The sequence below is a fragment of the Aulonocara stuartgranti genome, assembly GCF_965226115.1.
Source record: "Aulonocara stuartgranti genome assembly, chromosome: 4".
Taxonomy (NCBI): Eukaryota; Metazoa; Chordata; class Actinopteri; order Cichliformes; family Cichlidae; genus Aulonocara; species Aulonocara stuartgranti.
This window is the reverse complement of record NC_138942.1, coordinates 21940973-21954964: the sequence shown is the minus strand read 5'-3', so window position 1 is coordinate 21954964 and position 13992 is coordinate 21940973. Positions and strand designations below refer to the sequence as shown.

General features: G+C 41.9%; 1 protein-coding gene and 1 long non-coding RNA gene across 4 annotated transcripts; one reads left to right on the top strand and one right to left on the bottom strand.

Moving 5' to 3' along the window:
• The first annotated feature begins 88 nt into the window (after window positions 1-88).
• LOC309704080 lies at window positions 89-1811 on the top strand. The gene is made up of 5 exons (XR_014276149.1): window positions 89-224; window positions 593-660; window positions 838-898; window positions 1085-1148; window positions 1351-1811. It is a non-coding gene; the product is annotated as an uncharacterized lncRNA (long non-coding RNA).
• Window positions 1449-13729, bottom strand: fbf1 (Fas binding factor 1). 3 transcript variants are annotated; one of them, XM_082529019.1, is made up of 32 exons: window positions 13616-13713; window positions 13140-13188; window positions 12953-12983; window positions 11902-11946; window positions 11761-11806; window positions 11609-11651; window positions 11465-11515; window positions 11243-11384; window positions 11032-11112; window positions 10852-10899; window positions 9484-9609; window positions 9259-9388; window positions 8892-9046; window positions 8706-8799; window positions 8176-8619; window positions 8018-8083; window positions 7861-7931; window positions 7108-7157; window positions 6547-6594; window positions 6324-6452; window positions 6102-6202; window positions 5785-5991; window positions 5369-5476; window positions 5081-5220; window positions 4826-4944; window positions 4025-4147; window positions 3748-3924; window positions 3494-3670; window positions 3260-3397; window positions 3090-3189; window positions 2888-3003; window positions 1449-1634 (listed from the first exon to the last, which is right to left on the bottom strand). In XM_082529019.1, exons 2-32 carry the CDS (start codon window positions 13140-13142, stop codon window positions 1554-1556), a joined length of 3390 nt encoding a protein of 1129 aa, XP_082385145.1. In that variant the 5' UTR covers window positions 13143-13188; window positions 13616-13713; the 3' UTR covers window positions 1449-1553. The 3 variants fall into 3 exon arrangements, with proteins under 3 accessions (XP_082385145.1, XP_082385147.1, XP_082385146.1); XM_082529021.1 differs by lacking the exon at window positions 13140-13188 and having other exon boundaries at window positions 11761-11801; window positions 13616-13651; XM_082529020.1 differs by lacking the exon at window positions 10852-10899 and having other exon boundaries at window positions 13140-13729.
• Window positions 13730-13992: the final 263 nt, after the last annotated feature.

Below are 13992 nucleotides of genomic sequence, written 5' to 3'. Positions count from 1 at the left end.
AAACAATGAAAAAAAAACAACTTTTCAACCACACCCAATCACGGTCACGTGGCATGTGACGCGTACGACACATAAAATCGTTATCACGCGAGATTTCCGGTCTTCTTCTCCAGGCGGTAGATACGCGCAAGCAGCTTTCTTGACTCTCGCCATGCAGTTCATTTTTGTTAAATTATATTCATGTATACATGTTGAGGTTGCTGCTGGTGACCCACCGTGAGCAGGTGAGACTTTGAGGAGCTTTTAATGAGACCTCAATATGTGGAAGTTTTAATTGTGCGCGTGTGCTAGCTGTTAGCTGCTCTTTATCCGGGTGAACACGTGCAGTGAGTCCACGCAGTCGAGGACTCAGAAAGTGGTAGAATGAGCGTTTCGTTTAACCCTTGTGTCATACTGGGCCCTTTTTGGTCCCCAGGGTGATCAACGTAAGTTTTTTAAAGGATGACACAAGGGTTAAGTAAGGAAACATGCATCATGTTTACTGGCACGTAGAATAGAAGCACGATAAGTTTGATTATTTACGTTTTTGACGAACCATGTTATGTTGCTTGTGTCACGTTACAGCCAATCACTGATTTAACTTCTTATACAGGTTTGGATGATGCAGAGGGATTCATTTGTCTGCCTGCAACAGGGCGAAGTTTCATTTCCTGATTAAAGGTAAAACTGGTTAACAGTTGTATGCATTTGTGTCAGTGCAGTACACATGATGAACTTGTTATCCCTGTCCGAGAGAACAAAACCTTGTGGAAAGCCATGGTATCTGAGCTGCTGTGTTTATTTGTGAAACCCACATGCTGCTGATGGATCCTCACTGATGACGTGTTTTTTTTGCAGATTCGTGGCTCATCTGTTCTCCTTTCCACTGAGTGCCTAAGGAAGGAACCACAGTCAAAAGGTTTGTATTGCACTGGATCTTGTGATCTCTGTTGCCACTTTTTCAGTGATGAAAACTGCTGCATAGGAAGTGCCGTCTGATGCGATAACTGACGATAGAAAGCTGTTCTGAGAATCTGCAAAGCTCTTTGCTTTCAGCTTGTGTGATCTGAGCACTCGGTCATCCACGTGTTGTTTCCTGGTACAGGTGCTGTAGCAGCAGAAGAAAGGATGAAGATTTTCTGGGCTTGAAGACAGCAGGTCCTGAGCAGGTAAATCATGCAAGAGTTGTGATTTTTAAAGTCAAGCCAGTGATGATACAAGTTATCCCTGTCTGAACTCAAGTGTGGAGTCATGGTAACCTGAGGCTTGACTGCTGATGTTTTTATAGCAAAGTTTTTCTTGAATATTATATTGATCATGTTGTAATTTAGTGTTACGGTCTTATTTATTATTTTATTTTCTAACTTGCAGATTGAGCTGCTGTGGAAGGACGGAATACCAACCTCAAGTGTGATGCCAGAGGAGACTATTAAATTCAGTATTTGTCTTTATGAAAGATGAAAACCATGTTGGATCAGAAACGTGTTTTTTAATAAAACTACGAGTTATAAAATTGAAGTATAGAAAGTAACGTGATTCCATATGTGCTGGGAGGAAAGCCCAGCATGTGTTGGTCAATCTGTGCTGAAAGATCTGTAAGATTTCTTTTTCAGATTTTCTAGAAAGAACTGCTCCTCTTGTAGGTATTCACGGTCCTGTTGGGGGCAGAAAAACAAAATCCAGTCAGTCAAAAATCTGAACACTTGAATTCTTGACAAATGATTTCAAGCATTGCTGGCCAAATAGTGATTGTATTAAAAAGCTGTGTGCACTGTGATGCCTCATGTTGACTGAGTTTCCAAAGTGCAATAAAAGCCTGTACTGGATCATAACACTTGTGTTTATCTGACGTCATTTCTTTTGGATTGTTTGCTGTGGTTCCATTTTTCCCACCAACAGTTTAGCAACAGTTACCAAAATAAAAGATATGAACAAACCTCAATGCAATGAATAACTGAAGACTTGTTATTAAAATCTTAAATAGACTGTACTGGTTTATATATTCTTTCAGTTTGTCTAGGATAAATTTAAAACTAAATGGATTAATAGGTTTCTTAAATGTGAAAATTGCTGTCTTTGCTACTGAGGCCTGTACTGTCCTGGTGACTCCAGGGTTCTATTGGTCAGATGCTCAATGCCACCCTTTCCATGTGAAACCCTGGGTTGATAACCAGCTTTGCATGACTATTTATCCCAATTGCACATGTTGGGGTAAGGGGACCCAGATAATGGAGAGATACGCTGAACTCTCCTTATAGAACAGTCCCACTTTTTTGAAGGTTTCTTAATTTTAGGTCAGTAAATTGATAAATATGGAAATAGGAAAGCATTGGGCTGGTTTTAACCTTCCAAACGTCGCTGCCCATTCTGATTTTGTTTGGCCAGAGCAGACGTTTGTGTTCAAAAGAGTGGTAAACAGACTGGTTTTCTACTCTACCTGAGCCCCAAGGGTACTTTGTCATGCTGCCTGGAGCAGTCAGGGATCAAACCAACAACCTTCCAATTAAAAGACAACCTGCTCTACCCTGCTGAGCCACAGCCACCCCAAGGAACATTAAAAATGTAAGTATAGCACGCTGCTGTACAGAAATAAACAGAGGCCATGAAGTCTATGATGTGCAATTTCTTTGGGCAGGTTTTGGGCCAATTACTCAGTCACACACATTGGCTGCTACTTCTGCACAGAGGTGAATGTGGAATTGGAGCCAGGGTGGTGGGAAGAAGATGTGTTTGGCTTCACTGAAATAGACTTCATCCAAAAACATCCACAAACAATCAGACCTGTGTCTTAATTTAGGATCAAATAAGGGTAAAAATTTCACATGTAAGGAAAAATAGAGCATGTGAGCTGCTGTTTGTCAATTCTGTTTTAGTGATAGTTGACATTTGCAACTAAAAATGTGCTCACCTTTTCTGCAGTATATCTCCACAGAGCCAGATTGGCCTGAAGTGCCATAGACTGAGAGCTGGTAAATGAAACTGGAGGAGGAACATTTAGGGTTGCAGGCAGCTCTGAAACTGAGTCTGTAGGGACAGTAACAAAGGCCAATTAGAGATCACAGAAAATGTGTTACTTTAAGCTAGTAGAGAAGACCAACATTCAGCCTCACCTGGTAAAACGGGGGCAATAATTTGTGGTAGAGGTGTAAGAGGAGGGTTTTGCCCCAGCCTCTGTGTATCCTTATGCAGGTGACTTAATCGTATTTGCTCCTGTAACAACAAGTGTTAAGATAACCACCACATTCATTCATTTATGTGCTTCATAAAGTGACACACATACCTTTAAAATCCGTTGCTCCTGTTGCCTCAGGTGCTCTGTTTGGGTGTGAATATTTCTCAGTCGCGCCTCGTGCTCCGCCTCCAATCGTTTCGCCTCCTGCAACGCTCGTTCCCCCTCCTCATACTTCTCTGCCGCGAGCTGTGAAGAACACGGTGTAGGGAAAATATGAACACACGCTGGACAAAAAACATGTCCAACACACTACACACAGGGATCGGTGTAGTGTGAAATTACCTTGCTGAATGCCTCGACCTCCTGGGCTCGTGTTTTGAGTCTCAGGGCCGTGCTGCTTAGTCTTTCTTTCTCTCTGTCCAGCTCTTCTCTAAGTTCTTCCAGAGCCTCTCGCTCCCGTGCCACAGCAAGTTCCTTCTGTTTCAGCTCGGCCGTGCGAAGCTTCAAGTCAGCTTGCTCCTACAAAAGGTTTTTACATTTTTTGTGCCTTTTCACGACTTGTGTGGGCTAAAGAGCTGACCTAAGCTCAAGCTCACCTGTGCCAGACTTATGATGGAGCCCTCCCTCTTCTCCAACAGACTGCTGACCTCACGCTCAGCCCTCTCATGCCTCTGCTTCTCCTGGGCGTGGAAGAGTGCCCACTCGGCCGCCAGCTTCCTCCTCTCATCCGCGCAGTGCTGCATCACTGACTTCTGCTCCTCCAGTAACGCGCTCTGAAAACACAGAAAAGGCCAAAGAAGCAAGTGGCGGTCAAGCTGCGGCAAGTTGGTGCAAAACACCTGCGCTGCTGCTGCAGATGTTCGTTGGCCTCACCTTGGCTCTCTCCAGCTCCTCTCGCTCCACGCTGATCTGCGTGGTGAGGACACACCGCTCTTCCTCCAGGCTTCTTTGGGTCGACTCGGCTTTGGCCTGCTCTGCTGTCATCTTCCAGCGCTCCTAAAGCACGCAAAATTAAATGGCATCTTCAGTCTTTAATGAGAAGAAGGTCAGTTTATATTATAGGTGGTTTTTTAGCTGTTTTCCTCACACTTATAAAATATAGCTTAAAAATGAATAAGTAGGATGCTCTGAGCATCTTAGAGAACCTGCCAAAGGACAGAAGACCACTGTTTATGACTGTGGTTGCATGTTTTTTGTCAACATCGTACATCAAAATGAGCTTTGGGCTTTATTTCTTCAGCATTAAAAGCAGTTTTTTTTGGATGTGAGGCTTCTGGCAGTTCGGAGATCAGCTCAGTGCGGTTGGGAAGCACGTCTGGTGCATACTTTCTGTCTGTGTGAGGCTCTGCAGACGCAGGACGACCATCTTCTGTCTTTTTGTTCTTCTCAGTCTGCGCAGCTACTTCTAATGTTATGATTTCAATTAAACATGAACCACGCTTTTGTTCGTTCGCCCATGTTTAGTCTTACTGGTTCATCAAGCGCTCGGCCATAATTCTACAAATTCCAAATACTTAGTTGACTCTTGATGTGAGGTAAAAATGATACTGCAATATTTCTTAATATGCAAAGAGAATGTTTAGAAATCTAAAGTATGACATTTTTCGTTGATGCACTACTGCAGCAGGTCCTGGTTTATGATCTTGGTCTGTTACTGTCATTTCTCATAATCACCTTCTCAAGCTGTCTCTGCTGCTCTTTAAGCTGAGTGTCCATCCTGGAAATAATGTCCTTCAGGTACGCTTTCTCCTCTGCCATGGCTTTCTGCTGCTGGGCCAGATGACCCTGCATTGCTAAAACGCACACACACGCACACACACACACGCACACACACACAGAATGACATTAAGCCATCGTGTTCTCGGACAATCTGCATCTTGACCCATTTTGTACAAAGTACACACGCGTGTGTGTGTGTGTGTAAAATACTTCGAAGCTGCTCGTCTCTGTGCCGTGCCTCCTGCTCCAGGCCGTGAGCGGTGTGTTCGTGCGTGCTCTCCACCCGAGAGGAAAGCTCTCCAAGCCGTGAGGAGAACTGCTCCATCCTTTCAATCACCCCTGCCACGGACCTGGACAAAGGCGGTGGAATTAAAACTTTTTATACACGAAAAGCTTGCTACATGTATCAGCACTGGCGCTGATATCGTGCACAAAAGAAAAAGAAGCAAAAACATTAAATATGTGACTGTCAATTAGACTTTTTGGGAATTTTCTTACCTGGTCTGAGATGTTGCGCTTGTAACAGCATCGATCTCTTCTTCCTTTAGCCTCTTCAGCCTGTGGATCTGATCCTCATAGTCTCTCTTCATCTCCAAGATAGATTTTCTGAGCAGCAATGCAACAAATATACACTAAACCATAAAGTCATCTATTTGCGATAAAAAACTAAATATTTGGAGACTTATTGAGTTATTTCACTGAGTTATCTGGATAATTTAGTTGAGTAAATCCCAAAACCCAAACCAATTTCAATAAAGCAAAGAAGGCTGGTTTTCTTTTCTTTCTTTCCTATGGTGTTGTCTTTTGAAACTACAACTTCACAGCCAGTAAATTTGTCGCTAACTGTAGAAAATTTGTTCTTGCTTTCATTTCATTTCAACCTGCTGCCATAAAACAGGTTTTCCTACGTTTACCTCTGAAGGTCTCTGAGTCTCTCCACCTCACAGTCTCTTTCCTGCTGGGCCTGGGCCATTTTCCGCTGGTACTGAGCCTGAAGCTCTGAGCGTTCCTTCTCAGCCGCTCGCGTTACCGTTGCCAGGCGTTCCATCAGGTCTTCGCACTCATGTCGCGCTTGAGTCTCCCGCTGGGCAACCGAATCCTCGAGCAGTTTCACACGACCTCTGAAAATACACAGAGAGACTTGGGTTACAGACACATGTATGTAGAAGACTTCCACAGTTTCATGTGCTAAACTGAATTGATAAATTGATGTGGTCTAGGAATGGACTACTTGTGTGCGTTCTCCAGGAGCTCCATATCCTGTTTGTGCCGCTGCTGCATGCTCTCCAGTATCATTTGGCTTTGGTCTCGCTCCAGCTGCAAAGTCTTGACCTGAATGATGACACGATAAACTTTAAAGATAAAAAAAAATAAAAAATAAAAATAAAAAATGCAGTAACGATGCTCCCCCCATCACACCTCACATCCTTCTTGTCACCACATGAGGACATACCTGTCCCTCCAACTGGATGATGCGGGCCTGTAAAGCTTGATAGTCTGCAGGTTGTTCTTTTTCTTTAAGTCGCCGCAGGAGTCCCGCATCAACCACACCGCCTAGGCCCAGCAACTGAGTCTGCATCAGCTTTGAAAAAAAGTAGCCAAATTAAAAACAAACCAAAGGATGAATCTGGTGATTACATCCATTAGTAGGTCTTTGGAAGTGAGGAGGTCCTTACCTGGTTTTGGAGAAGCAGCTGCTGCAGACTGTCGGCTGAAAATGATGCCTGTTCCAAAGAAGAAAGCATTAAAAACGACAACAAGAAAAACTCAGAGACTACAAACCTGTCTTTGGGTGGTATTTACTTCAAAGGGAACGGTGTTGTAGTTCCTCTGCGCTCATTTTGTTTTCTTTGTTCTTTTTAAACGTACTTAAAGAGGTTTGCACTTGTTTTTACTGCTCTACAAACTGCAGGCGTTTGTTATGTAGGCGTAGGTAATGGATAATAGGTATTGATTTGCAGTTAACTGGACATGAATAATTTGAGATTATGACGTAAAGGTCAACAGTGACTTATTTTAACTCTTTATACAGCATTTTCTATATGCTGACAATACACACTGCACTTTTAGGAATCATAGATTCTAAGTTATAAGACTTTTTCTCCATTTTTTCGTGTTCACAGACAGGCAGAAGGACAAGTACACGCAGAAGCAGTGCCAAAAACATCACCTCCTTGGTGGAGGTAAAACATATCTATTACAATTATGTCAGCCTTGATGCATGAAGGTAACAGTACCTGTTGTGGGAAAGCAGCTGATGTGTTTAGCGTTGCATTTTGCTGCGGATCTGCAGGAAAAAAAAAAAAAAAACATGAGTAACAACCACACCGAGGCGTTACATCTGATATTAAGGCACTGGAGAGAAATCTGATGGTATTTTAGTGAACTGACTCGTTTCCCTGAGATTACCTACACCACATTGTGCCGGGCAGTGCAGCAGACAGGGGGCTGGGCAAAGGCAGTTGTTGCAAGGTTTCATTTGAAGCCTGAGTGGGCTCTGTTAGCACCTTGGATCTTGTACTGGATGGGAAGTGGTGGGGTTTGGACTGAAGCTGAGGCTGGCTAATGCTAACAGCAGAGGCTAACAAGGGATCAGTATCGCTAGCAGAGTAAACTGAATGATAAGGCGAACTAAGAGCTGATGGATGGAGTGGGTTTGGTGGGGATGATGCTAAGGTGGAGGGGAGGTAACACTCGCCTGTGGGTGTATACTCGTTAACTACAGAAGGAGAGAGTATGAGAAAAGGAAGACACGGTTTAGAAAAAATATGAGCTCATGACTTATTTCTATTTTAAAATGATGTGATACAAGGTAGGATTAGGTATTAGATGGCTTTTTTAAGTATACGGGAAGCAGCCTAATGATTAACATTAACTAGTATGATTGTGTGAGAGGAGTGGTCAAAAGGGTTTCTGCTGTAAATGTGCAAATTGGGCAAATTTGCTGGCAATCTGAATCAGTGACTTTAATAAGATGGAAGGATAGCTACCATGATTAGACCTTTCTTCTCTGACAGGCGTGGAATGAGCAGCAGGACCGAGGCGTCCGGGAAAAGTGTCACTACATAAAATATAAGGAACATTTTTTTTTAAAAAGGGCCAAAACGTTAACATGGATTTAATGGACTTACACAACAAACCCCTTACCTCGTTTCTTTGATTGAAGGAAGCGTGTCTTCTCTGCTTTTGGGAGTTTGTGACGTTACTTGTTTACTAAAAATGAGATCAGGTTATCAATCATTACTGAGAACATGCTCTTTCTGTCTCTGTAGCATTTCTGTTATTGTCTTCAAATTGCACCGTACCTAACACTGAAGTCAGTGAAAGACTCTTCCTGCTTGGATGGTTTTGCCTCTGTGTTTAACGCGGACAGAGCTTTCCTCCTGCTCAGTGCCCCAGCTAACCAGTCATCCTCATCATCCCCTTCTTTCCTCTGGGTCTTAGAAACCTCAGGCTTGGCCTGTTTAATGGTATTGTCAGCGGGGGCTGAGCTCTCTTCTGGTGTTTTTGCAACAGATGTGGAATGGCTACCAGTGAATGAGGGCTTTCTTTCCAGTAAAGGAGACGAGGGGCTCTTTGAAGCCTCTGCTGGATTCTTTGTCTTATCGATGCCCTCCTCTAGATAGACCGGCTCATCTTCTGTCTTGAGGCCCAGCCAGTCAGCTGAGTTGCGTTGTCGAGAAGATGTGGGAGTGGTGGGCTTTGGCTTCTTTTCTGGCGTAGACACACTCATGTCCTCAGTAGAAAATCTGGTCGTAAGAAAAAAAAGATTACTTCTGTCCTGCTGAAAGCTGTAGGCATGAAGCAAACTGTAAATAACAAAACCTGGGCACACCTGACAGACTGTCTACGAGACTGACGCCCTTCAGAAGTGGATCCCAGTGTGGGCTGATAGGATCCAAATGTGAGGTCATCATCTAAACGAGGCTCTGATAGTTGGGAAAACGATTAGCTACTTCATTTTTTTAAGATAGTATTTAATTACAGCCAAGTTAAGGACAAAACTATGGTGCTCTATCACCTCTCCCAGCAGACGTCTTCTCCTGTTGCGGCTTTTCTTGAGACTGAAGCTCGTCCTTCCTCTCGCCCGTTGGTGGTCGCTCCAGAAGACGCGGTGACGTGAAACTCTCCAGAATCTCATCAATTCTGGTACGAGGTCTCTGAGGGGCGTCGGCTCTGAGAGCAACAGGGAACAGAGGTGACGCACAAAAGCAGCTAGGCTAACAAACCAGACTGAGGCTAGTAAAGTCTGTAAAGTCAGAGTTTGGTTATGTTTTTAGCTGCAGCCCAAAGCAATACCACAGTAATTATTCATCATTTGAGTGCTATAAATAAGGACAACAACGAGAGTGAGAGGGGAAAAAAAAAAGTGAAAACAGAGTTGTTACCTTTCCTTGGGAGACCAAAGCGGTGTCTCTTTTTTCTTGGGATTGTTTTTATTGCTGTCAAATCCGAGTGTATCCATTAGGTCATCCTTATCATCCTCAAACGTGAGCTCGCCTTTCTTTGTTGCCTTAGCTGATCAACAAAGAATAAAACACAAACCTTCAGCATTTGGCAATTATTTAAAAAAAGAAAGGAAACTAAAGGATCCTGGTAAGTTTAAGGCTTACTCGTTTCATTCTTTAGAATGGGAGATGCTGAAGGAGATGGCACAGATTTTTCAGGTTTGGAGAAGCTAGATTTCAAGTCAGGCTTTGAGTCACCTGGAAGCAAATCATCCAGGGGGTCGTCTAGATCTGCAAAAAATAAGAGTCTTTATATTATGAATAATGGATTTGGGCCCCAGAGTGTAAAAGGGCAATAAAACACTTAAATACTTACTTTATTATTATTATTTTTATCTGCTATACCAATACAATAACTTGAAACTGTACTTTGTTGAACTGGATTCATTAACTGACACATTTCCCAGTTGTGAAACATACACTTAGTGGCCACTTTGTTAGGCACACGTTTCAATTGCTCATTAACACACATATTTAATCAGCCAATCACATGGCAGTGCATTGAGGTAGGCAGATGTTGTCAAGATGGCCTGCTGAAGTTCAAACTTTGTATCCGAATGGGAAAGAAAGCTGATTTAAGTGACTTTGAATCTAGAGTAGTTAATGCTAGAGATCAGATGAGAGCACACGGATTACTTTGAGCTGATAAGAAGGCAACACTAACTCAAATAACTTGAAAAACCCAGTTTTGCAGAAAGCATCTCTGAGTGAACCTGTCAAACCTTGAAGCACATGGGCTACAGCAGAAGACAATACTGGGTGTGATTTCGGTCAGCTAAGAACAGGAAATTGAGGCTACAGTTCACACGAACTCACAGTCAACCTGAGTAATATTTCTGATCATGTCCATTTACCATTTATTGAACAAAATACAAATATAAATAGTCTGTTGTGAAAAAAGTAAGTGTACACAAGCTAGATCAAACAGAATCTAGTTTTTTCTTTGCAGAAATCAGTTGTTTTAGGTGTTTTGCATGTCTGTCAACAATCTCTGACGATTGCTCACTCAAAGTTTTTGAACATTGTTGAGCAAAATCTCTTTAATTGTAATTTGTTCTATGCTTTAGTTCATAGTCACCGTCAAAAACAACATTTTACTTCTGACGACACCACAAACTTCAGTGGCAGAGAGAATTAAAGAGAGCAGATGAACTTGTGACATTAAGTTTGGATATATGAGCTTTATCCATAGGCACAAGTTCAAATTATTATTTATACTTGCCCCTTTACATGTATAGATATAATATTGGAATAACTGAAGGGCAATTCCATCTGCTAGTTGGATCATTGTTCTTGGGTGTCAGCGTATGCAAATCTAATTCCTTCCGTATACTTCCAGATTTGTTGATTCGATTTGGAATAGCAAACATTTTACAGTGTACACCTCCACTGTTAAATACTACCCACAAGCACCCACTGATGTGACTTAACTGCAAGTACAGGACTAAACACGTATCAACCACACTAATGTACCTTTAGCGTACGAAGTCTGAGCAACACCTTCATCCTCACCACCACTGTCTGAGTTAAAGCAACATTTTGAGAGAAACAAAGCAAAGCTGCAAGTCAACAACACATCTGCACCATGTTCATTTATACAAAGCTCAGTCAAGGAAGCGGATGTCACGACAGGGAGGGGGGAGACTCGCTTACCAGAGAAGGTGAACTTCTTATAACTCCGCGCTGAGGATAAAGGTGCAGAGTTCGGCTTCTTCCCCTCTTTGGTGGGTTCATCTGAGGGAAGCAAAGGCAGACAAAAGCCTTTTTCTGATCGCTGCTATTAATGTAAAACTTCAAAGCTGGTAATAATGTGGAGCTAATAATGAGAAAGTAATTTATGCGAGAACACTCTGCACTGAATTACCTGCTCCCTCTGGTTTTGCATTACTCTCGAGCACAGCAGAGTCTTTCTTTGGTCCTTCGCTAACAAGTGGCTTTGTTTGCGCGGGAGCCGAACTGGGCTTCTTCTTTGATGCAAAGAGGTCAGCGTCCATGTCGTCCATGTCCTGCACGAGGACAGAGAGGAAAAGTGAAACGTGCAGTGTGAACTTTATCTTTGCCGCCGCAACCTCAATTAATGACCCACCTTCATGCTCTTGAGTATGTCGCTGGGATCAGCCGCTGACACATCCGAGTCCTTGGACAAAAGAAAATATAAAAAGACAAAATAAACACAAAAGGAAAAAAAAACGGGGTGAATATGACCCAGTTTGCATATTATCCTACATACCTCAGTGTCCGCACCATCCATTTTTATCTCCTGTGCTAGCGTGCTGAAGATATAATCAGTAGCAGATGAGCAGGAAAAGAAAACAGAACATGAAGAGGAGTAATAATTTACAGCTGGCACATTGCAATTCACAAATCTTCCTTCTAACTTACCTATACATAGGTCCATCGTGTGATGCTTTCGTCCTTACTGGCTGCTCTAGTTGGAAAATTAATTCAAGAAAATATTATGACACACTTTAACATAAAGATAGACACTAATTCTGATAAAACAGCACAACTGCGCTCACTTACTGTCATCATCAAGCAAGCTGTCAAGCAAATCATCCCTGAATGAACCTTAGAAAAGCAACAGAGGTATACAGTCAACTTCAGCAAGGTGCAGGAGAGGCATACTACTGCTGCTGCCTATATCTGTATTTGTCGTGGTACGACATCTCATGATCCAATGATTTTGGATCAGCAGGACAGACACACACTGGGTTATATTTTAATGTAGAAATAGGCTTTTATCATTTTACAGTCAATGTTTTGCTGAGGTACAATCACGAGGGACAAGGATGTAATTGTGTGCCAGATACAACATACTTTAATATAAAGTGGACCAGACCAGTGAAACTCCCCTAACTGTCACTGTACAAAAGTTTAACTTTTCTGCCATTTAATTGTCTATATATTACTTAATTACTTTGGTGTAGTATGAATGACCATGGGAGAGGTCTTTATCAAGCTGTAAATCAGTTAAAAGTCTAATTTTATGCCGTGCTTTAGATTGTTCAAAGCCACCCAGCGGGTCAGTGTTGTACCAAAAGAGATTCATCATTTTTAAACTCTTGTAAATGACTTGTTGTCTGTCAAACATATCTTTCATGATTGCTATCAAGTCGTTTGGAGCCACAAACAACATTCCTGTCACAAGGTAGAAGCTGCAATCAGTTTTGGGCAAACTAACTTATATAGAAGCCTTTATTTATCCAGCTAAGTCTCACTGACATTAAAAGTGTCTTTTTAAAGAGTAATCTGGCCAAGAAAGGAGCAGAAATTGCAACAAATACAAAATAATAGTTATATAAAGACACTGCGTTTTTATTTATTTTATATACATAACCCCTTAATAAATCATGTTAGCTACACTCAATATAAGCAAATACATTACACATTAAAACAAATACACAGAAACATCGGAAATCACTACTTGGTACAAGACCGTTTAAACTTTTTTGTCGAATTGATTCTGGGCCCCAGGCCTTATTTTTGATACTCCTGAAAGTTTATTTAAAAAAAATTAAAAATTAAAAAAAAGAAGGAAAGTTAGTAGGATTCAAATAGCACAAGTTTAACTTACTTTTCGAGGCTTTCCCCTTCGGCTTTGTAGCCTGAAAATAGCAGTGAAAATAAGTTTATTAATTTAGCAGATAATCATGAAAAAAGTGAATGATAATGAAATGATCCTCGAAGATTATGAAACCCCGTTACATCGTCAATGAATAAATACAAAAAAAAATGTCGAGGGAGAGCACAGTTTGACTTACCATGTTCAATCTGTGCTGGTGGGTTTACAGTGTAAGGGTAGTCATCAAGCTAACAGTGCAACAGAACCGAGCAGAATACATTTTTACTGCCATTTTTTATTTATTTATCATTTCATCGTCACTGTTAGCAGCTCTGGGTTTAAGAGCAGCATAAAATGAACACACATAGCGCCTCCTGTCTCTATTGGCAACCGCTCAGCTACTCTAGCTAGCATTTGTCAAGAACATAACACGACAGGAGCCTTTCGTCTTAATTACTGTGGTTTAAATAGTCACGTATTCATACAGCTCGTTGTGTTTAGCGTTTAGCATCTTAAAGTTGGCCAGCAGACTAACGGTAAAAAAAACAAAAACAAATCGCACCGCCCCCACACAACCCATTTCCACAGAGGGTCGCACCTTAGCTACACTGCAAACAAAAGCTAACTAGTGTTCCAGCGCTAGGCTTGTGATTAGCATTAAATGTAGCTACATACAAAATAAGCAGTAAACCACCAGCTTCGGTGTTTGGGCCACTCAGTGCTGGAGTAGCGGGTGCCACAACCGTGCCGACCGGCAAAACATACGTTTCCTGTTTACTGTTTGAGGTGCATTATGGGTAGAGTAGTTTCAAGGAAGTCTTCGGGGAAAGGCGTTTGAAAAAAGGCTTTTGATTTGTGCTGTCTAAAAACACTAAAGTTAGTCGTTTTGAACATGAGCTGGTATTTTTAACCAAAGTGCTTGGGCCTGCTTAGTGAGGTCTGCCAAAGTGGTTTACCAGCAGGTGGCATCAAAGCTTAGAAAATGACTCAAGGCAAATCAGAGCTGAGTAATATTTTAAAATCAGTTTACTAATACTATTAATATTCTAAAG

Bases quoted from the DNA above. Each gene is read 5' to 3' on its own strand.
- fbf1 (XM_082529019.1), bottom strand. The intron at 9,389-9,483 runs GTAAGCCTTAAA...TTTGTTGATCAG, and splicing joins CATTCTAAAGAATGAAACGA to CTAAGGCAACAAAGAAAGGC. The intron at 3,671-3,747 runs GTGAGCTTGAGC...AACCTTTTGTAG, and splicing joins CCATCATAAGTCTGGCACAG to GAGCAAGCTGACTTGAAGCT.